This window comes from Ptychodera flava, chromosome 4 (genome assembly GCF_041260155.1).
Source record: "Ptychodera flava strain L36383 chromosome 4, AS_Pfla_20210202, whole genome shotgun sequence".
Lineage (NCBI taxonomy): Eukaryota > Metazoa > Hemichordata > Enteropneusta > Ptychoderidae > Ptychodera > Ptychodera flava.
Window position 1 is genome coordinate 21,334,667 of NC_091931.1, and position 24,404 is coordinate 21,359,070.

A 24,404-nucleotide genomic window follows, 5' to 3' on the forward strand; every position below is an offset into this window, starting at 1 on the left:
CTTCATGCACGAACACTTTAATATAGCTGCAGCATTTAAATTTTACCACGTACATTATGACATTATGATTTCTACAGATAAAAAACTTCTTAAATGCAAACAAAGAGAAGTTGTCTTATCAATCTCTTGGTACAGACAGATTGCGTCTTCGAAAAGAAAGTACCCTGGTCCAAGGGGTGCCACCAGGAGCTCGAAGGCTAAGCGTTTTTTGAGTAACATTAAGCAAATATCGTATAATTAACAGTCAAACATTCTGTTGGAACTCGGTTCGCTTATGAACTGGAAGCCATTGCAACCTTAATGAATATATCCCATTTCTTGATATTTTCCCGCCAGAGGTGCAACGAAGTTGCAAGTTATCGTTCTTGAATTAATAAATTCGGAACGTCAAGAAGCAAAATGTTACGTAATCAAGTCCGGTATCTGATGAAAGCATGAAAGCAAAAGTTAAAAAAAATTTAGTTGAAGTCTGGTAGAAACTTTTGCGTCTTTTCAAATTCTCAATACAGCAATGGTTCTGATTTGCATAAATGTGTAAAATGGGCACAAATTTATGTCAGAAGACATAGATATTGTGTGATCTAGTGAACACCAAGACCAAGATGACCAATGGATGTCAACTCGCATATCGCAGTTACAGTTGCTTGTGACGTAGGGCGCCTCTGGTAGTATATTAAAGAAAGAAAGGTTTGACACGCTTTTTATCACCAAGAAAGCGAAGCAACTTTATTCAGTGTTTACGGTCAAATAAACAACATCATCGAATTATCGCTAAATACCTCCGACATTTATTGTCCGTTATTGTACCTGATATTTTGGGTTTAGTGTCAGAATTGGGACAAAACTTCCTTGACCTGCGTGAACTGGTATTCAGCTTGACCTTAACACGAGTACCGCAGACTTATCGGTCTTACGGTGGATAGTTTGATTAAAGGCGTTTACGTTTTTCAAATCGACAGAGAAATAAATAAAAAAAACTGCAAAAAGCTGTGACAACAACAACGTACAAATTTTGTATCTGACCAGTCACCGTCAGGCAAAAAATTGTCCTCGTTATATTTGCCAACGGTGGGACCGTATGGATGATAATCGGACGCCGATGGAAAACACCAGTAGTGGATTTTATCGACAAAGCAACAAGGCCTATTCTGCCTTCTTGACTGCACTATATACTATGATGTTCAAATAATCTTCTGTACGGTCTTCTGTACACAGATTAATACGGTAATGGAAGTGAATATTCCTTGTTTTGCTCTTCTTTTTCTTTTGCAAGCAATTTCTTCACCTGGTGATACACTTTCTTTGCGTTTGGTCGGTTTGCTGGTTGCATGTCACAACAACGCTGACATAGATTTTTAAACTGGCCCTCCTCCAGCATGGCGATGTTTAGAGGAATAACCACCTCGCCATTTTCAACCTTTGCTATGATTTCTTCCATGATGTCCCCGTCAATACGCTGTTCATCGTGGGCCGTCTTCAAGGTGACGATCTGAGCCATGCAACATCCTAGTGCCCACATATCCTTGGCTTTGTTGCATGGCGGAACTTCAAACTTGAACAGTTCCGGTGCAGCGTACATGAGTGACCCCGCACCATTGAACTTGGGAGACTTGGCGTAGCAACTGAACCTAAAGTCGGTCAGTTTGACTTTCATTTCTGGTCGTTGCAACTACAAAAGCAAATATGAGATAAAAATCAAGACTTAACGTTGCCTATAGCCCTATCGATATCAGTGTTTTTCCCTAAATAGCGACCTAAATAAAGGTACAATATGTGGTCCGGTAACATAGTGATACAATGAAGAATTTATCATACTTACAAGAATGTTCGATAACTTCAAATCGTTGTGGATAATTCCGATTCCGTGGAGGGCTTTCAAGGCGTTGGTCACCTTCAACATGATTTCGTACTTTCCAACAAGAGGCAACTACAAAATCAAGATGATGTAACATACTTTTTGTCAATCAAATGTCCACACGTTGAAAATCCAATCACAGAGTAAATAAGGTGTAGGACCGATCCTTGCGATAAAGAGGTCTCAAACTCAACATGGTGAGATTGTGAGTCCGCTGAACTACCGACACTATTATTATTATTATTATTATTATTATTATTATTATTATTATTATTAGACTTTATTTAAAGAGGGTAATCTGAGTTACAAATCATATTGTAATTTACATCAGAGCCCTCTGAGAGCTCGAAAAAAGTACATGCGTATAAATAGCAAATATAATGTACATGTACATTAAGAATAAGAATGAGTAACATCTTCATTGCAACAAAAGAAAAAGATTAATCTAAATCTGAACCCTCATTTGTAAACTTCGTCATACTTTGAAAGTGAGTAAAGTTGAGCTATTTCTAATCGCAGGGGGAATTGTATTCCAAGTACTCGCAACACGGAAAGAGAAAAACTTTTGACCTGTGGTAGTCTTGAATTTTGGAACACACAAATTTCCATGACTGGCATTACGGGTGTTTGATGAAATTCGATGAAAAACGTCATTCAAATAAGGGGTGCAATGCCATTCAGTGATTTGGATGTCGATAACGCGGTGAAATAGACAATACGTAGGTCAATCGGTAACCAGTCCAAAGTTAAAAAGATAGTTCGTGAGGGAACATTCATGTCAACCCCTAAAATTACTCTTCCAGCCCTCTTCTGGAGTTTGTAAAGACGGTGAAGATTTGACTTCGAAGTGTTGCCCCAAACAGTGCAACAATAATCAATCAAAGAAAGGAACAGTGCATTGTACACAACCAAAAGAGTACTCGTAGTGGCAAATGGACGTAGTTTGCGAATGATACCAATTCTGGTAGAAAGTTTCTTACACAGGTTATCAACGTGAACATCCCAACTTAAAGTTGAATCAATTAAAACGTCTAAGAGGATGTGAGAAGAGACATTAGAGATAATTGTTTCTACAACAATGCTGCCCCTCCTCTCCGCCTACCCATACGTCTACATATATCAGTAAAATACAGAATTATGTTTACATATCAGTAAAATACAAATTTGATATAATTTTTCATAATCTACAATACTGGAAAACCTGTCCCGCAATTGTTGTCCACTTATCAATCACATACAATCAGATATCAATTTACCAAAAGTCTCTGTCAGACTTCAAATGAATAAATGATTTACATCTTGTCATCATGCACATCCGGGACAAACTACAGTGGCTTTGGCCAAACCTATTGATTTCAATGGTGATTGTAGACGTTTTATAGGGAATTAGGTATGAACAGGTAAACATATTCAGTGCGTAGCGATTTTGATAGGATTGGTTTGAATATTCAGTTTTTGTCAAATGAAATCAACTAAAAGTGCCGGCACTCCATTCCCGGCGGCTGGTGGTTTTTAAAGTTGTAGAAATGTGAGCTGAGATTCTACGGGAGACTCACCGTTTCGCCGTACTTGTCTAAATACTCTTTCATGTTCAGACCAGGCACGTACTCAAGGACGAGAATCGAGGATAGGTCATCCTTTTGACACAATCCAATCATTCGGACAAAGTTGTCGTTGTTCAGTTTGGTTAGAGCTCTACAAAAACATAAAATTAACACTATCTAATTTACAATTTTCTATCCCAGTTTCTCTCTTATGTAAGAAAGGATATTTGTTCTGCATAATAATGTTATTCGGATGAAATCTTCCACAGTTTGATTGATAAAACGCTTAAGAGATATCAGCTTCCTTTTGAAGTGTAAGGTTTCGGCTGGTACCTCCGATTAATTGGATAAAAAAGTATGTTGTCAAAAAGGGAAATGTCCGACATACCTGTTCATGTAGATTTCATTTTCCATGAATTCCTTAAAAGTGCGTTCATCTAGGTGTTGTGATTTGGACAGATACTTCATGGCATAAAAATCCTTGTGATCACGGACGCTGCCAAGATTTAATTTTGAGTACGATCCAGCGGCCTTGATCTCCATCACATTTAAAATGTCTCGCTTGTCCACTTCTGTCAAAATCAATCAAATAGTCATTTTGAAAATTGTCCAAATGTCCGCACCTTATACTAAAATGCTCTAAAGTGTCACGTCGGTGGTATGGCTTAAACAACACCACTCACACGCACTCCAAGAATTTCTTGCGATCACTTTCTCGTCATAACCTATAGCAGCTGCGAAAATTGCGTCACTCTTTAACGTCTCTGTGTCCCTGTTGCTGAGCAAATCCTCGAAAACAGTAAATATAGTGTTAAGAATCGATGTTTGATACCTGAAATCTGATACTTTTTTTCATATCACCATGTATGTTGAAGCGTGCAGCCAAAACAATTTTAGATGTGACAAATGTGACGATACCTTGTCGTTAAAGGAATAATATTATTTCTAAATTTGCTGACTCAGAAATTTTTGTCCGAAAATTTGACGTTTAGGTAGATTGCGCTACGAAATTGAAAGTTTTAAACGGTTTCTCAAACTTTCCACAAGCAAACGTTCAACAATTCTCTTTCAACTCAAAGTTCAAGAATAAACATCAGGTACGAGAGAAACAAATCATCCAATATTCACCAATATATTCAAATTGAAAATTGCCGCCTTCCCTGTACAACCTGTATGGGGCAAACATCATTCCCGATTTTCACAAAACTTCGCTTGTGAAAACTTTATTTACTTTATAAGCTTAAAATTGATCCACCACAAGTGCAAGGCCAAGATAGGTTTGAATATTTGTGCCTGAGGCGCATTTTACCGTAAGAATGTGTGCCACAAACCTATCACATCCTGACTTGGCTGTTTTCCTTTCGAGGTTGTCTTCGTCACTTTTACTTCGTCCGTCGTTCCAGTTGACTCACTCTAGCAAATGAAGAGAAAATATATAAAAATAAATAATAGAACCGTGTCTTGTACTATTTTGATTTCTTATTACTCTGTTTAAAGAAGAAATCCAGTTTGCCTATTCAAACGTTGTTATTTCTGCTATTGAAAGCCCCCGCTGCGTTTGACTCTTTAGATCACGAAATCCTCCTTCATCGACTTGAACACTCTTTTGGAATCACTTATTGTGCGCTATCCTGGTTCAAATCCTATCTGTCCCATAGATCACAGTTTGTTTCAATTGATGGCTGTAAGTCACATGTGTCACCTCTTCGATTTGGTGTCCCTCAGGGCTCCGTTTTAGGGCCCATTTTGTTTGTATTGTACACAGAACCCCCTTTTTAATATCGTTAGGTCACATTCTGTTAGTCACCATGCATTTGCTGATGACAATCAACTCTACAAAGCAACCAGAATTGATGAGATCCACTCTGCCATAGATTCCATACGAGATTGCATTAATGAGGTCAAAACATTGATGAAGTACAACAAACTCCAGTTTAACGACAGTAAAACCGAAGCCATGCTTGTCATATCACCCAGACTGCAAGTCAATTTGTCCCTTCCCGACTCGATGTTAGTTGGTGATGCAGTTATTAAGTTTTCATCATCTGAGAAAAATCTTGGTGTCACTTTAGATAGCCATTTAACCATGTCAGAGCACGTACATAATGTATGCAGAGCTGCCTATGTTCAGCTGAGGCAGATCACTTCTATTCGTCATCTGCTCACTGTTCAAGCCACTCAGACTCTTGTTATTGCTTTTGTTCTATCTCGTTTAGACTACTGCAACAGCCTTTTTTCTGGCTGCCCAAAACACCTCATTGACAAATTGCAACGTGTTCAAAATGCATCTGCTAGACTTGTCTATAAAGCAAAAAATCACACAACATACAACCACTTTTGAAATCGATGCACTGGTTGCCCATTGCTAGTCGTACACAGTACAAACTTTCTACAGTTTTTTTCGACTTGGTTTCAGGGACTGGACCACAATATCTCTCTGACCTTTTGCAAATGTATACTCCCTCAAGACACCAACGTTCTTCATCTGACACACGTCTTTTTAGAATGCCGCGTGTTGCCACAAAATCCTTTGGTGAAAGGTCTTTTTCCCACTCAGGACCGAAAACTTGGAACAGTCTGCCTGTCAACCTACGCCATATGGATTCACATATTTCATTCCGCCATGCCCTCAAGACATACTTTTTTAAGGAATAGTGTATTTTGTCCTGCGCCTAGAGCTCCCTTTTGAGATTAGGCGCATTATAAATATTCTTTATTATTATTATTATTATTATTATTATTATTATTATTAAGTCCACGGTCCAAGTTTGGCTCTCAAGTTATATACTTACTATAGTATCACTCAAACTCCACATCCCTGTATTTTACGAAATGTGTATTCATGTCTCTCTAACTACATCTAGTGCTGTTCCTGTTATTAAAGTCTATTTACCTCATCACTTTGCCGGGTACGGCCGAACAAACGACTCATCCGTTTCCTGACTCGGTGGAAGAAACGCCAGACAACATTCCGACGTCTGTTGTTCCTCCTTGGTCTGTCTGACAAATTGTTGTCCGATCTACGCAAAGACAATATTCAAAGGAAAGGTTAATAGGCGCAAGTATTACGTTTATTTTTCATGATCGTATCATGGCCATGTATAATTATTTAGATATTGTATATCGAGTTCATTAACGCATATAAATTGTACGTCTGCTAAGGAAACCGTTATTATTTACGACTTGGGGGTCGGAGAAATCTGAAGGGTCACTCACAATATTTAAAGCTACAAGGGGAGGGTGCTCAAAATGTGAAGAGAAAGAGGGGGTTACACAATTTTGGTGCAAAATAAATTGAAACACCTCTCAGATTGCACCATTGCACACATTAATTTCTCAAAAGTTTCGATGCGACAGGGGGACTTTGAATTTCATTTTGTTGTTTTCGCCTTTTTCAACCGTCATGAGATAACCGATGATAATCTAGCAGGGTACACCAGGATTTGAAAGGTCTTTACTATTGCTATATTTTTATGAAATTTACAAATACATGTATTGATGTATAAGTTTTATAAGTTTGGGGACGCTCAGTCAAAACTTCTGAGTTTGAGAGGGGTTACTCAAATTCATCATGCTTGGCGGGGGGTCACTCGAAATGTCGAATTTTCCGATGAAATTCACCCCGAGCCCCCGAATCGTAAATAATGACGGCTCCCTAAAGGAATCATCGTTGGTATCAACAACACCTCACAGATACTTACGAGTTATCATCGGATTCCTTGATTGTATCTATCTCCTTATCAACTATAATCAAACCATTTATTCCGTCAATCTCTTGATTGCTAGCCTCGCCAACACCGGAGTCTGTTTTATAAAGACAAGATATAGTTTTCAACATCAACACATTGCAAGTTGTATTCCCGGCGGGGTTTTGGGCAATAACCTTAGGTTCTCGGATATATGTTGGGCTTTCTTGAGTTCTGGACTTTCCGTTCGCTAAATTCATCAAATTCTATCTTGACAAGTGTAACATTTTGGGCTGAGTAAGAAATAAATAATATGAGATTATACTCTGGTCATACGTGGTACACAAGAGGCTACCGAAACTCATTGGCTCATCAATTGAAGAAAAGAATTTGTACTTTGTTGTTTGTATTTGTCGAGTTTACTTACCTACACAAACCAGGAAAGTTGGGAGCAATAGCATGAAAATACGAGACACGGACATTGCGCTAATTTGGAAGTAATCTACTCGAATGGTGATGTCGCTTCACTGAACTGTATTCTAACACTGTAGTAGTTCTATTTTCCATTCTCACTTTGTCGCTTTCAGCCGGTGACATCACGAATGGCAGTCGAACGCCTTCCACCAGTCTTTCGGGAAAGTTCGATACAGGAGCGCCTGTTGATCGGGACTTTTCGGAAGCCTCTATCATTTGCTGTACCTTCGAATGTAGCGCCAAATATAAGAGTTACACTCACGCACTCAGTAATTCCTGCAAACTCTACACCCGTCTTCTAATTTGATGTTACGGCTGTTAACGTAATGTATAAGTCATTCCTCCTTGTTAAAATCTGAACTAATATTGTACAAGCAAAGTAAAACTTATAAAAAGATGGACGGTAGCTCTTCACTTACACGTTACTGTAGACGCATTTCCTTGTCCAGGTTCTGTGTTTGAATAGATCCGGGTAAAGCTCTCAATGCCCATCGATTGAGGACAACTTAATCTACGATAAAGTCGTTAATGTAATTTGACATTTGCATTATTTTCATATCGTACAATACTGAAAGGAAATGTATTTTGTTGATCATCATCATTTGCTTCAGTTGAAGGCGCCTTCGTTCCACACTATAGATCACTTATCGAAGTTGCAGTCTTAGCTCTATGTGAAACAAATGCTATAAAGCCTATTGACTTCAAACCGAAAAAAAATCTTGGTTAGTCAAATACTCTCAGGATTTCTTGCCAATATCAACTAAGTCGTTTCTGATTCGGTTTGCATTTCTAAAGTTTCTCGCCCATGTTACTATTAATGAAAAATCCTCTCATACTCTAGGCTTACTCTCTTGGTTGCAAAGGATCCCCTCATTACGATTATGAACAGTTCATAAATATAATGCAGATAATTTTTCTATTAATCGGTCAAAATTGTCCAAAAATGTAGGTCCCTCTAGAGGAAGAACCTTATTTAGGTTTAGTAACATGGGCGTGGATTTTAAGTTGTACATGTTTGAGCCTATTTGTCTATCTTTCTGAACAGGGTTCTGACCATCGTCGAGGTTAGTGATGATCTATGCCAGTTTAGGTAAGACTAATAAGTTGACCACCGCTGAGCAGGCGATAACGATGTAGGCCTCAGTGATCCATGGCTGGTTTAAGATAGACATTTCGAAATTCAATGTCATGGTTAGGCTGAATATCGGCTGATCCTCTTCCCGCGCGCGGGGAGGCGGATAGAAAGTTAACAATGAATGCATGGTGAATATTCACCACTAAATGTGCATACTGAAACATTCCCATCAACAACAGCTCTCCAGAAGATGGAGAGCTGCTTGTAACATTAAAGAAACATTCCGGAGTACTCCCATTGAAAGGTGTACGGGTATGCGCCAACTGAATGGGTCACTTTTTTCACGAAAATATCCCTAAACATGGGTCGATTTTTCATCTGATAAAATGCCCAAGTGTGGCTCGATAACAAAGCAAATGTCCCACGCTGTAGGAAAACCTTCATCTGCAATAGAATAAAAGGTGAAAATTTCCAAAAGCTCGTCTAGTAAATCCTTGGTCGTATTTGTTTTATACAAGTATTGGGTTTTATGAGTATTGGGTAGATGATTTCAACTTTGGCCGCACACCCCTTGATGAAAATACATGTACTACGAGTATCCCCTATGAGAAATATTCATTCGTTGAACATTGTCACAGGTGGATCTACCGTTGAAACATAAAATAAATGGACAAATCACATCCCACATCTTGCAAATGAACGGCGAACCACCCGGACTGAAGGGAAAATTACCACTGTGTAACGTCTAAAGCAGGTGAAACTAGCTGATTTACTGTATACTCATGTGAACACGCAGGTGCATACAGCTACTCAAATTCAAAATCTGATAATTGACAGCACTTTGCAAATGTATTTTGCACAAATAAATACTTTAGGAAAAGCTGCTTTCTTGTTGTGATTTGAATGTTTCTCCTGCCAACCATTTTCCTTTCCCAAAGCCATTCTATATGCCTTTCCTTCTCAAATGATTTTATCGTACCATAAACAGTGCCCAGTCCGATCAAGACAGGCCATCCAGGTGAATCGTGTTATTGTACTGAACACGTCATCATCAAATTCAAGCCATCCTACCCCTCACCGTAAAAGTTGCAGAATTCACCATCATAACGCAAACCAAGTGTTGCCCAACCACAGAGAAATGTTGCCCTCCCCTGAGCGGAACTAGTGCTCCTATAATTTTGCTCCAAAGATGTCGAGATCTGCTTGCAAGTTTAATGGAAATTTTCGGATAAGTAAATTTAAGTTCTCTTGAGCATTGCTCTGGCAAAATTAATCTGACTTCAGGTAGATTGAGTCTCGTCCCTCGGTACTCGGTATAATGCCACCTCCCCACTCGTTTTCATCTCTTCTAACACAGGATAACACACACACACACACACACACACACACACACACACACACACACACACACACACTCTCTCTCTCTCTCTCTCTCTCTCTCTCTCTCTCTCTCTCTCTCTCTCTCTCTCTCTCTCTCTCTCTCTCTCTCTCTCTCTCTCTCTCTCCTGCTTTCCCTTTCCCGGCGAATTGAAGAAATCCATTCTTAATAAAAAAAGCTCACGGTGCCCTTTCATTTTGTGCATCTGCTTTTGTCCTCTCAATCGACAAACTACCGGAAACAACAGACTTATTGTCCATGCGTTGCCCTTTGGTCCTTCACACTCATCTACGCTGCAGCATCGGAAGCTTAATAAACATGCGTCAAATCGAAGTCTAACATTGGATCAGTTTGTTCGTTTGTTGTTGTTGTATTTTCTGTTGGTTTCATTTAACATTTGCTTTTATTCAATCTACTGTTTGTTTTGGACGTATGATTAATTTTTGTCAATTTTCTTTATTCTCTGTTTGTATGTGTTCTGTTTTCCAGTCTGGGGACCCTGTGTTAACATCGCTGCTTTCAAGTGTATACGTCGGCGATATTATTCGGTTTCCAAACTGCCATTTTTTTCTGAATCATAACAAAAAAATGTGTGTTTCACGTAAACCCGACCTACCCTAGAAAATCATATGTTCATTTTTTAATAAAAATTCGAGTAAATTCTTTAAATGTTTCCGTATATCATGGGTCTCAGAAAAAAATTAAAACATCTCCCGACCTACCTACCCTAATTTTCAGAGGCATGTTACCGGAAAAACAATTTTATATTGGGATTAATTTTATATTGGCAAAGGCCTTTCGCTGCGTATCTCACCCAAACTGCGAAACAGTTCTGTCAGATACATAGCGCCATCAACGTAAAAAGTCCGGAGAGGAATCTCTCACATCGATCGTGCAGCTGAACTTATTATATGTGCTACTCACTGAAATACCAGAATAACAGCGGCAATAGTTGTTTAAACAATTATCAATTATTGGTATCATTCTAGTAAATACCGAAAGAGTGAATACTCTCAACAATACCGAACAGCACAATAACGGTTGACTACAAGCAGTTTCGGTGCAACGGTCACTCATCCCCCCCCCCCCCCCCCCCCGGCAAAATAGGTACGCCATTGAAACTTTTATCCAATCAAATTACGTAGTACATTCTGCGGTCTCTCTGACGTCATATCGACATGGCAACATTCGAACGTAAAGTGAACATTGACACAAGTGGCGACACTTCCTGAGAATACATAAGCAAGCGATCCTCCTTGATTTTCCGAGATCTATTTTCCGTACTGCTATTACTTTGCAACTATGTCTGCACAAACGATACAGTTTCCTAATGACACAAATGTGCTCATTGTCTCAAGACATTTCAACGTAAGTATCAAACACACCCTCTTTCATTACTTCCTCTCACTGTTCTAACTCCTACTAGTTCTACTCACACAGAGTCACAGAACGTCACAAATTCCAGCTTTATATATACCCATGTTGGAATCACTATGTAGCTGAACGGCCATGCCAACAAGCCACTGTCCTAAACGGACTGCCTTCTCCTGTTTTTCAAAACGGGAAACCCCTGAGCAATGTTCGTCTTCTAATTTAAAACCTGGTGTCAGACTGAGAGCAATGTGGATGAATACAATGACACATGTTGGCGTCTCATACTAAAGATTTGTAAGGGACCATTTTGACTCATAGGTTTTAGTTTCATGTAAAATGAATCTAACAACATAAATACCTGGTAACCTGGGTAAGATTCTGAAAAACCCATACATTGACTTTTCATGTCCAGAAGCTTGTTCTGTGTATACAAACTCGTGAGGTCGTGCAAGTCAAAACGGTTTGTCTCCCATGTCAGTCTTTTAGACACTTTGTGTTCGTAACTAATCGTGCTTTGAGCAGCGCCTTCTTTATAAATGCTCGTGCTCTGCTATATTCGCGTCAGTCGATTATTTCATCCGTCAATTGCAGAATTTATCATTTCTGCTTTCTCTTCTGGGCTAGCTGGTGGAAACGTTTGCAAGCCTAAATACATCACAACATGATTATATACAAAATCTACTTTCCGCTTACGTTTACGTTTATATGTCACACAGACGGTTTGCCGTAAAGTAAAACAACCTCTCCAGCACAATGTACAGAACCTGTTGATATCCATAAATAGGGCCGTTCACAGTTTACGTCACTGTTCTCTCATTAATATGCAAAAATAAATATTTGTCCGCATTTTTAGATTACGCTTTTGAAAATTACGCATGCAAAAACGACGTAAATACATCTCAGTGGGCGACTGCTAGTGTAACAGTTAATACTAAAAAACATATTCACGACTCAGAGTACAAGCTGCAAAAACAGCCACGCATGCAACATTGATAAAATTTGTCCGCATTTCAAGCTGCGTGTCCGATGTCGCGCGCGTACAGCTATATTTAGTAACAGACCTGTAACCGTGAACAGCGCTATTGTATTGCTTATGTGCACCGTTGAAGGGTGATATGGTTGTTAATTCTACTGTTTTATCCCCTCTTGTTGCCCATACGTCCCCGCAAAGTAGAATTCTTGCTGGGCACTGTTGTCAAAAGGGAACCTCCCGAGATATCAGGAAGGTTGCTAGGTTTTGGATAGGGCATGACATTCTGCTGTAAGCTATTAAATCTTCTTTCTTTTCATTTCAGCTTGGAAAGTTTTTCGTTGATTGTGAAGAGACAGTTAAAATACAACAGAAATGCATTTCAAAGCAATGGAAGAAATACTCTGTTAAACTGACATATCCATTCTTTATCACTCTCACGGATATGGTAAGTCTGGCTTGTTTTCAACTACAAACTACTACTATCTGAACAAGATCTAGTGATAACATTCGAAAAGGCAAGATGCATGATGCCTCATGCTTACGTGTCGCATGCTCTACACAACTCGTAAACAGGAGGTACAAAACCTTCCTTACATACTCCTGGGAAACTTCAGAGTACGTCTAGTCCAAAAGTTTCATACACGGAACCCACAAACTCACAATATGACTCTCCATTTGACTTGTCATACTGACATCGAAAGTCAGCAAACTTGCATTCAGATACTTGCTCGTACAACCAAATGGAAGTTTGGCCAAATGCAGTAAGTTGCAACAACTTGGCCAAGTACAAAAACAGGAATACGTCAAAATATGAAATGCAAAGTACAAGATTAAATTTTAGACTTGGCCACACGGCACCGAGTTTATTGATCTCATACATGAAATAGAGATCAAAGTGCTCGTGGATTTAGATAATTATAGCATACTTTATGGTAGAATGTGCCTCGAGACAGGTATTCCAACTCTCAAAAATTTACAATACTATTTTTCTGTATCACTTGTGGGGGTTCATTTTGAAGCTCATGAAATAATTAATTTAAATGGATGCTGGCCATTTTGAATTTCAAAAGTCAGTAAATATTTGATAATTTGTTCCTAAAGTACAAGATTTTCGGTGGTTACCCCTGATTTTGGTTTTGTTTTACATGAATGATTGTGCATTGTTTTATCAAAGTAAGTCTACCTTATGCAGTTGTCAGTGAAATTCTTTCTCAGCAAATTACATATTTCAGTGGACATTTTACCTTATAATTGACAACAGACATAGCCTAGCCTTGTTGGTTAGGTTTTTTTTTAGAACAAGATGCCATGATATTCCCTTCATTGTGCATTACAGAGTGCAGTAGTTCCAAAGCTGATGCACTGCCGGGCAGTGAAGCTTGTGGAAAAGTCTAGTTCAGACTCAGAGAATGAAAACAAACATCTGAGATTCCAACTCCTCACAAATGATCCAATACAGGTAGGTGACAAGTATTTACTGCCTTTGATGAAGAATCCTGGCACAGGTGTGCCCCACCAGAACCATCATGTTTGCATTTTCTGAGAAAAAAAACAAATTTACTGATACTTACTGGACTCTGAGTAAAGAACATGTTTAAGTTTTGCATCAACTTCTATAGAGTGTTGGCTATTGCATGTAGAAGTCTGAACAAAATGTTTGATTTTTCTATAGTTAGTCAAGTGAAAGTAAATATAATCAGCTTTCACTTTGATCATGACACGCGTGCTCTCAGAATGTTATATTTTTCAGTTGACTCTTTACAGCTGTTTGTACATTTGGTAGAATGGAGTCACTTTTAAATTTTGCAATAGTATGCATTTTCAAATTCACAAAGGCTAAATCTTTGCTCAGACTTTCTTCAATGAAACTCAATCAATTGTTATCATGCAAATTCAGGTAGGTTTTCATGCATTTTTCTTTCGCTTTGCTTCTTTAGAACATGAAAGTTCAGTGTTCTGATGAGGATCAGTATCAAGAGCTGACTTAATCCATCAGTTCCATGATAAACTTGTACAAGTTTGCTGAAGAACAGAACATGGAATCAAAGCAGAGAATGCCTTTGACAGCGAGTGTTGTCGAGATCAAATCTTCAGAAAGCGACAATCAAGATGTTGAAGTGGATGATTGCAGTCTTGCGTCATCTGTCAGTGATTCGTCTTTGGACGGCAGCAGCTGTAACGAGGATCTGACCCATGAACTGGTGACATCATCATCGATGCAGTCACTGTCATCAACATCATCATACTTCAGTTGTGAGGAAGAAGTGCAAAACTCAGCTTCAGGCTCAGATTCAGATGGCTCTGCCATCGATCCCAAAAGCAGCACTGCCTCAGCCTCATCCTCAAAATCAGACAGTGGTATTGAGAACACCAGCTTGCAATCAAGCATTGATTCAGTTGAGCAGTTGGCGGACTCTGCATCAGTACACATTGCTGAAAATGTTCCTTCAGAGAACCATAAACTTGACAAAGAATCAATGGTATCAGGTTTGTACAGATGCCATGGCTTTTCCAGTTAGCCCTTGAGTCCAATGTAATTCATGTGGGCTGATGTGCAGCATCTGGGAAGCTGATATCTAATTGGTTGGCTGAATCTTACCGTTATAATAAAATAATACAAATAGACTCCCTAAGTTGCTGTGAATAGTAACAATTGACCAATCAGATATAATCTTCTTAGGACACTGCACATCAGCAGATTAATGTACGTGCAGCTGGCAAAATTGAAATGAAGTTAAGTTTTCCAAATGTTTGCATACAAGTGTTCCTAACTTGTATTGTTATTTACTAGGGGAGGGGGTTCCTTTCTCAGAGGGCTGTCACTGTTGTGTGCCTCTGAAGTCCAACTTGACTCAGGAAAGATTTCTTTGAATTAAAGGGACCAGCTGTTTGATTTTATTTTTCACCATTTTTTTTCTTATGTCAACTGCAGTTCCTTATTCTACTTCCAAAAGCATGTTGAGGTACTCGGTATTCAGCTTGTCAACTATTTAGTCTGTACATGGATAAACTGCATTGCCATTGCGGCAAGTGAATTCTGGTCTGGATGTCATTAGAATTCATAAGTAAACAATTTCAACGTTGGTTTTGTAAAGTGTAAAGTGCACTTTATGTGAATAGACGCCACATTGACAAGTTAAATAATAGGTATTTCAACTTGCTTTTGGGAGCACAACAAGAATTTGCGATTGACATGCAAATCAAAACTAGTGAAAAATTGCCAAAAGTTACAACTGCTAGCCTTTTAAAGTAGTACATGCATCAAAATTGAAAGACTTAACTTTCACTATATATCTTTCTGTAGGAAACTTAAAAGCATTCCCATTTGAAATGAAGAATAAAAATTTTGGGTTGAGAATCAGGGATTCAAAATTTGGTACTAGAGAAATGAAGTACACAATATTTATTGATTCTATAAATTCAAAATGGCCGCCATCCCTGTGTTAACTTTATGGGGTAAAATTTTTGATTCTTGCAAAATTAAGCCCGTAAAAACTTTTTACTCTGTAAGCTTCAAACTGAGTCCACAAATGGTAGATCAAAAATGTATCATAAAAGTTTAGGAGTCTGAATATCTGTTCCAAATTGCATTTTATCTTTACTGGCAAAAAAAATAATGAGAAGGTACTGATATAGGCGCTTTTACTTGGGCATGACGGTAATAATCTGTCTTATAAAGACGTGAACGTAATGCATACAAACACCAAAGTGTGCTCTGCTTTTTCTTTTACCCCAAACAGATTTCATGTCATTCAAACACGATTCTCCTGTCAAGCATGATGTCAAGGGTCACAGTTCAGATGACAAACTTTCAGTGAGAGAGGCCAAGTCAATGCAGATTGTTGATTCTGAACAGGTTACCAAGCAACCTCGTAGACGTCACAGGTCAAGGGTCCAGAGAATTCTTAGATGGTTCACCAAGTGCATCAGGCCACAAGTAAGTTTTTCATTGCATATGCTTCCTGTTGTAAAGAGAGAGCCCCTATACTATCATTGTCACATTCATCACTATGGCGGTATTTGCTGCATATTTTGACTGTAAATGTTTCTGTGAACTGCCTGTACCTCAACCATCATGTACAAAACATACTGGTCACTTTAATAACTGTCAATGCAATCCTGTTGGTTATGGTAATTTGCATCAGACTTTTAAAACATCTTCCGAAGAAATCCTAGCAATAGTCTATTTCATACAACCCTTGGTATTCCTGAAAGTATACATACCTGTAACCTACAGTATGTTGCAATATGATTCTGTTCAATGCTTTACTATATATTTGATTGGATAAATAAAGTTTTCAGGGTACTCTTGGTTCAATATTTTTTAATGTTCTTGTTCATCTCTCACTGACAGGAAAGCACTGACAACTGAAATCCTTCAAACGAGGAACGGGAAAATTTTTCCGAATGCCATGCCATGTGAAGCGCCATCAACTGACAACAGATGTATCTATAGGACCTTGTGTTTCAATATAACACAAGTTCACAGAATGTGGGACTGACAACATCAGCTGAAAACATATCTATCTGCTTCAGTAGAATACTTGTTTACAAAGTATTCTACAAAGGACCACAGTTCCACACCAGCTCTACAGGACTCATAGCAGAAATTATCAAAGTCATCATGTCTTCACGCAATTCTTGATACCTTAAACAACGACTTTGCCGATGAAGTGAGTCATTACAGTCTCAGGCAGTGGACCAAATTTTCATTATCACAGATTTCCCCCAGGCACAGGACAAACGCTATTTAAAGTAGCCAGAATTAATTGATCAGTTTGCGTATCTTCAATTTGAATTCATATTTGTATATATTGCATATATTTTTTGCAGTGCTTTTGTCATACTCCTTTTATGACAGAAAGCAATTCTAATTTTGTAATAAGATATTTATTAAATAATATATACAGTATATTTGTTATTTTCATGGTCGTTTACTTTTTGTGTACCAGTTTTGGTAAGACTGAAGATTACTGGTCTCTCATCTTGACCATATTACAAGTAAATATTATCCTAGGGGGTTCAGTTGCTTCACAGAGGTGTGGAAGGGCCCACTGAGAAAGGCAAATTGTTTTCATAACAGGCTGAACGTTCCCTCAGGTGTGCCACCTTTCCTTTTGTTATGATGCATGTCAGTTTTGTGCACATGGAAACAGTTGCTGTATTTGAGTGTGTGGACTGAAAGATCCGTTGCTCGAGGGGAGTGTAGAGAGCGTCCTCGACCAATGGATCTTTCAGTCTAATGAGTGTGCAGTTGTTTATTTTTACACACATTGTAAAAAGAACATGATCACAAAGGAAAAGTGTGAAAGTGAAGTTCACAAATTGAGTGGAGGCCAAACCCTCTCCCCGAAAAGTGAGGGAATTTTGCTTTTGAATTTATGTGACAATCTGAGACGGTCTGTTACAAAGTCCAAATTCATAGCTTCCCTAAGAACGTCAACGAGTTTCTGAGGGACATTGATGTCTCAACTGGAAATAGCTGCTTGAAGGGAGAATGAATCCAATATTCAGACTCAAAATAATTATGATGGGTACCACGGTGCTTGATTTTACTTGGACCAATAAACTGCAAGCGAGAAGGGATCAGGGTTAGCTGATGGACATATATTAATGGAGGGTTTCCTCTTCCGAAAAAGGGGGAAAAAATAACATGCTGAAATTCGTGAATATGGTAGATACAAGTCCTGGTATATGGTCAGAAATTTCAAAACTATATTCCATATATACATCTGTAAGACCAGAAATCTTTGGGGTAGGTAGCTCAGACAAAATTTGTTTATATCAAACTCTCCCCTACCCCTCCCTAAAACAAATGTTCAAAGGGAAAAAGGCTTTAAAGTCCGAGACTGCAGTGATCAGTTTGGATATACATACAGTTTTGAATAATGCTAACATGTAAACAAGAGATGTTACACAGTTAATGAAATAATGGACAAACTTTAATGATAGAGATATTTACCATAAAATTAGGCCATAACGTTTCTTAATATTGTCTTCCATTTCTACAGTTCTCATGCTGTGGTTTACAGGATTGTGTAGTTTTGCAACTTGTATTTTGTCAGGTTGGTATGAAATGGTTCCTACATTCAAACTACCGGTATATCCTGTTTTTTGGTCTTTTTCTTTCATGCTGTGATGACATTTGATGGATAACAATAGCCTCAGGTGTAGATGTTGCTTGCAAGTTTACCTTTCATTATATTTTTGTGGTCACCAATACAAAAGCAAAAGGCAGAGCTCACTTACTCCAATTCAGCCTGACATACATAAATAAACTGAATTTCACTTTCAAATTTAAACTCCTGCAATAATCTGAGATTGTCCCAGAAGGTAGAAGAGTTTCAAACATGAAACAGGACGCTGCCCACGATACCAAGGACTTTAGTTGGAGGTTGGGATGGGGATGGGGAATGACAAAATTTTACGCCAAAATTCACACATCCTTCGACACGTCTGTTGGTTTTTTTAATTTATAAAAACAAAAACTGACAAAACATAAACTTTCTGTACACAGCTGTTTCTGAATCTGACTTATAGTTACCTGTGATATTACTGCCGTAATCTAAAGTAAACATTTACTTTTGTGATATTACAACAAAGTGGCTGGTGAGGCAATTATTCATAGCACTTGAAAACGACGTCTTTTTTGAAATTAACACTTTGAGTACATTCTGGGATCCTCTTAAATACATAATCCCAACAACAAAAAATTTTTCCTAAAAATGAAGGGGACCTGATAATAATTAATATATTGCTACAACATAAATAAATGTTTCATTCTGAATGCGATGTAAATTCATATTTCTTTATATTTTGTTCTTTGACCTATTTTATGGAACAACTGACGTTGGAATCTGCCTGAGAGAAATTTAACTCACAAAGTATATTGAAAACTAACCAAGTTGAGTGGAAAGCATGTGGGATCACATAGCAATTTCATTTGTGATTTCAAATCCATTCACTTTTCTTTGTATATTATATATACATAGCAAAAAAATTCAATCTCTTTGCATTCAATATAACATGTACACACGAGAACAAAAATTACCTTTTCTCAGCGGATCAAAGAATTACTTTTGAAAATATTCAATAAGCTTCAGTCAGTTAGACAGACAATAAACAATTTACATATTAAGTTTGGAAAATTATAAAAAAAAGGAATGCTGATATTACAAAAAAATTCAGGAAAAAAATACTTTTTCCTGGTTAAGGACAGGGCCACCATGATCTTTAAATGTTCTATGCAATTGTGAAATGTGAAACAAACTTACAGATATGCCAAAATTTCTTTCATCTGTGCCTCCTGACAGAATAAACAATTCAATCCATCACCTGTTCTCATCTGCTTACCATGAAAGAAAGTAACAAGGCTTGAACCCGAACAAAAATCATAATAACTACGAAGACATTGTAATGCAGCAAAAAAATAAGAGTTCCTCCGGATCTGAAATCAGGGCACAGTATGCTAATTTCACTGCCTATTTAAACAGTGGAGTTCTGGGTAATATCCACGCCACCTTTGAAAATGAAGATGGCAAACCCCTTTATCCAAAGGTCAAGCTCAAGTTCATTTCTGTTCTTTCAATTTGTTTTCATTTGTTTTTTATATCTAACTCTAATCTATTAAACCGTTGACTCAAAATCGCCACAGGACGGTCAGTCTCAATTGACCACCCCCTGCAACTAATGTTTTTTTACCACAAAGACTTATATCAGTCTGATCCCAGTACCGTCCAGGTCCCTCGGCAAATGTCAATCATCATTCTTGAGAAGATGCTAGGTCAACCACTGACAAGTACTTGGCCCTTTCGCCGAAAATTGTTGTTGTTGTAGCTTTTTTGGAAATGTTTAATGGTCTATCACTGAGAGCCCTTGATACATGGAGAGCCCTAAGGTCTTGCTCTTTGCCATTCCACAAATTCATCTAGCATAACTGGCCCTGGGGAAAACCAAGAACACAAAATGTTAGGAGAGGTAGTAATGAAAATATTTACCTTGCCACTTGAACTTCTAGGTTCCAAAGATTCATATGAAGCTACTATAGGTAAAAATAGCTTTTTTACCTCCTGAGCAAGGATTGCTCAGTGTTAACGACTGACCACATGGTTGTTCATTAAAGGCATGCTATAATGACTTTTTTGCCCACATTCATCAAATTCAACTCTGTTATTTGTACCAGAATACCATTCATCCAGTGGTTTTTGAAATGATCTTTGGAGAGTATTTAAGTGGTGGGCGATTAGCTCTCTACCAGAATCTTTCATTGCATTTCATCATAAGTGTATCAAAAGGGTATATTTTTTCTGTTCTGTTAGTATTCACTGTTGATGTCATTCCTTGAGGTTGCTTTGAGGTTTGTGGAAAAAAGGATAATCAAAAATTTGCTGCTGAAATCAGGTAAAACCTGCATTTAGCATAGTGAGTATGACTAGCAAAAACACTGGCTTTCTCAGCAAATCAATGCATAAGATGAAACAATCTTGTCATCATCCTCTCTCTACATATGCTCTGGAACATATAAAGCCAAAACTTTTGATATTTTTTGATACACAAAATGGACACTATGTTTATCAAAACTTGATCAGCTTACCTCCTGCACACAGAACAGGGAACACATCAAAGGACAAGAAGTTGTACTTACAGGCACCATCTTCATCATAGTTTGTAAGCTCCGAGTTGATAGTTCTACTGAATTCTAAAATATTGCACCACTGGTCTTTGTTGATAACCTTGTATTTGGATTGCTGCAAATCAAAAAGAGTTGATAAAATCTTAAACTGCAGGTGGAAAAGGCTTCATCTGTGAGACTGTGGTAACCTTGTTTATCATGCTGAAGTTCACATCAGGTTCAAAACAAATGAACATTCTTTTCTGTCACAAGAGGGCGCCCTACGAGTACATCAAACTACCTGCATAGTGCCATGGAGCCCACCAAGAAATGATTGAATGCCTCTCCTTTTTTGCCACCAAATATAATTTTTTTCTGTCTGTCTGTTTATCATTACACAGAGTTTTGACCAACTTATTTTTGCAACCAGTCAACATAGACCCTAAAAAAGAGCAACTGGCAACTGTGAAAACAATAAAGAAATGTACCACTTGCTACATACACTTTGAGTAATAACCCCCAACCTACTTGTGGTCTAAAAATAACATCATGTGATATACTGGTAATGAAAACAAATAGGGTCACCTTCATATGACCTGTTCCAGTACATTTTGGCGAATGACAATTTTCTGTTCAGGAATGTCATCTGTTCGAGAATATCACCATCATGTTCATCGAACATCATCGAAATCACACTTGACCACTTCTCCTTTCACCGTGTAATTTCTCTAATCCACTCATGCGTTCCATCCTTGTTATTGTTACATCATATAAAAGAAATACTGCAGTTGCCAGTCAGTCTTTTGTAAGGGACTGTGCTTTCACAATATTTCCAATTTACCAATTTTTTTAGCATATCATCAATAAATGATCTTGAACCAAGTGTCAATTTCCTATTGCGTCTTTTGATATCACATTGTGAAGATATTGCGACAAAAATATCAATGAAAACATTTCAGTCCCATTTGACATCACAGCATTCACTGTTTGTTAATACTTACCTCAAGGAATTGATGGAAGGATGAAAATAGCACCCATTGTCTTCCTAAGAGTAGTGATAACATAATTTTTGCTGTTTCTATGTCCATACTTCGCTGATCTTTATCCTGTATACAAGCAGAATTTTAAAAAGTTTTCATAAATATTCAACTATGTACATAGATCAATGCTCAGTTCAGTCTTTAATTCATATATTCTGTATGAGGATCTAGCTGATCACATATCTGGTGTTAAAATATGTGTGCCGCAAGATTCAGCTTGGCTACAAACAAACCCCAATCTCCCTAATATGCACTGTTATTATGCAGTCCTACATGTAAATATTTTTGGCCAATAAATTTAACCACATGAAATTCAAAGTTTTGAGCATGGAAGTTGACAACATTCTATGGTTGGTACACAATAACTTAAAAGGGGATATCTAACCGCTGAAAATAAGTAATTAATTTTGACTGATGTTAATGTATTTCACTGCAAATGGAACAAAATATCAAGACTTACCCTGGCAAAGTCATAGGCGTATCTATAAATTTGTTTAAATAATACTGGGTCATTGAGTTGAGACCGTAAAAATTCAAACTTGGCTTGCAGCTTTGTCACCGAGTCAACTCTGGAAATCAAAGCAAAACATTTCATATCTCAATCTACTTTAATAAAACAGAAAACAGAAACATAGGGCCAAAGTCCCTGAAGCTACTATAGACATGGATACAAAATTAAGTATATCCTGATTGTATGAAATTATCTCACTGAGGTCATCCTAGGGACATGTAAACCAAATATTAAAGCTGTCTGACCAGCGGTTTTGAAAAAAACAAGCGACTCAACAGTTGACAGAGCTCTGCTGTATTATGTAGACAATAACCTTTTGTGACACATGTATTGATGAAGAAGGTGGATATCTTTGATAGCTCATTTCAGGATGGCCTGACCAAAAATGGAAAAAATTCTGTAAAAATACATATTTGCATATTTCATCAGACTATATTAGTCTATAATAGCAAATAAACGAGAATTAATTACATTCTAATTAAAGTAAACAAGATTTGCTTCAATCAAGATTTACGTCATAAAAAAACAGCATATCTGTCAGGTTATAAAGAATCTTGAGCTGATATAATCTTTTAATATCAGTATTTTCATCCTATTAACCAAGCACATTTTAACTTTCAAATTAACATTGTAAGTAAGTTCTGTTGAATAAGTTGAGACTGTACGTACTCAGAGAAAGCACACTGAAGAGACAAATGTTTGAAACTTAAGAAGTTCACGGTCATCAAAAGCATTATAAGGAATCATGTTACACTTTCAATGCACTGTTTACACAGATTGCATAATTGCTATAAATAGCACATGAGGAATCTTTATACAGCCCAGCTTTACCATAAAAACCCTATCACTTTGACCACTCTTTTAATTGACCACTCTATTTTTTTCCTCAACAGGTAATCTTATTTTATCCTTACCAAGTCAACCATAAATGGAATTAGAACTTTCTCTATCTCTATTTATTTGACCACCCTATCATGACAAACTATTATGAGCAATTTCTTTTAGATAACATAAATGGTGGTTCAGAATATATCAAAGTTGGGATTCAGGAAAGTTGCCTTTACATGTTTTAATCCTCAATTCACTATGAACTGTAAAAATAAGTTGTATTTTCTGATAATTCCACACTAAAATTATTTTGGCTTTGATGATTTCCTAATTAATTCAATTATTTAAAATCATATTAATTATTTTTTTCTGGGTGAATTGATAGGGTTTATACAGTACAAGAATTACATACAATGTAAGTCAAACTTTGACCAAAAATGACAAAAAAATTCCTTAAAAATACTCATTTGCATATTTCATCACAATTTGAACAAATCTAAGTTTGGTTATCCCTAGGGACCTGTATACCAAATAACAAAGCTGTCTGACCAGCGGTTATGAAGAAGAAGATTTTTTACCAAAAACACCTTTTTTGGCATTAATTTGCGTATTTTCAACAGTATCAAAAAATTAAAAAAATTAGTTTCTCGAAATCATATTTTTCATCTGCACAACAAATATCAAATCAGTAAATACTGCGGTTCTCAAGATATTTGAGTGGACGGACGCCTCACAAACGGACATACATACATACATACATACATACATACATACATACATACAGACTGACGCCGGACGGATACCCATCCCAATAGCTTCTATAGACTATAGTCTATAGTAGCTAAAAACTGTCTAATGGTGTATGTTTTTGAGGTTAAATGATTTGATTATGTCTACCATCATCTCACATGGGTAAAATTGTTGATGAGTTCACAAGTGAACATGTTGGCAAGTGATTGTTTGTGTAGGGAGGAGAGAGAGAGAGAGAGAGAGAGAGAGAGAGAGAGAGAGAGAGAGAGAGAGAGAGAGAGACTGTGTTGTGTGCATAGAAAAGA

General features: G+C 37.5%; 3 protein-coding genes across 4 annotated transcripts in view; 1 reads left to right on the forward strand and 2 right to left on the reverse strand.

Annotated features, from left to right (window-relative positions):
- Positions 1-943: 943 nt before the first annotated feature.
- Positions 944-8,051, reverse strand: LOC139132161 (cAMP-dependent protein kinase catalytic subunit alpha-like). Its single transcript, XM_070698550.1, has 8 exons — positions 7,979-8,051; positions 7,101-7,203; positions 6,293-6,419; positions 4,731-4,812; positions 3,788-3,971; positions 3,412-3,550; positions 1,820-1,927; positions 944-1,669 (listed from the first exon to the last, which is right to left on the reverse strand). Exons 1-8 carry the CDS (start codon positions 8,049-8,051, stop codon positions 1,217-1,219), a joined length of 1,269 nt encoding a protein of 422 aa, XP_070554651.1. The 3' UTR covers positions 944-1,216.
- A 4,663-nt stretch (positions 8,052-12,714) lies between these two features.
- Positions 12,715-16,844, forward strand: LOC139131169 (uncharacterized). The gene is made up of 5 exons (XM_070697139.1): positions 12,715-12,804; positions 13,696-13,818; positions 14,297-14,846; positions 16,100-16,296; positions 16,714-16,844. The coding sequence occupies exons 3-5, from the start codon at positions 14,360-14,362 to the stop codon at positions 16,729-16,731; spliced, it is 702 nt and encodes a 233-aa protein (XP_070553240.1). The 5' UTR covers positions 12,715-12,804; positions 13,696-13,818; positions 14,297-14,359; the 3' UTR covers positions 16,732-16,844.
- A 1,958-nt stretch (positions 16,845-18,802) lies between these two features.
- Positions 18,803-24,404, reverse strand: part of LOC139131170 (DCN1-like protein 5) — a 30,168-nt gene continuing 24,566 nt past the window's right edge. For both annotated transcript variants that reach the window (XM_070697140.1, XM_070697141.1), the window contains exons 5-8: positions 22,471-22,579; positions 21,972-22,076; positions 21,004-21,106; positions 18,803-20,301 (exon numbers count right to left, since the gene is read on the reverse strand). In XM_070697140.1, the coding sequence (XP_070553241.1) occupies positions 20,252-20,301; positions 21,004-21,106; positions 21,972-22,076; positions 22,471-22,579 (367 nt within the window). In that variant the 3' untranslated portion in view covers positions 18,803-20,251. The remainder of the gene's footprint in view (positions 20,302-21,003; positions 21,107-21,971; positions 22,077-22,470; positions 22,580-24,404) is intronic.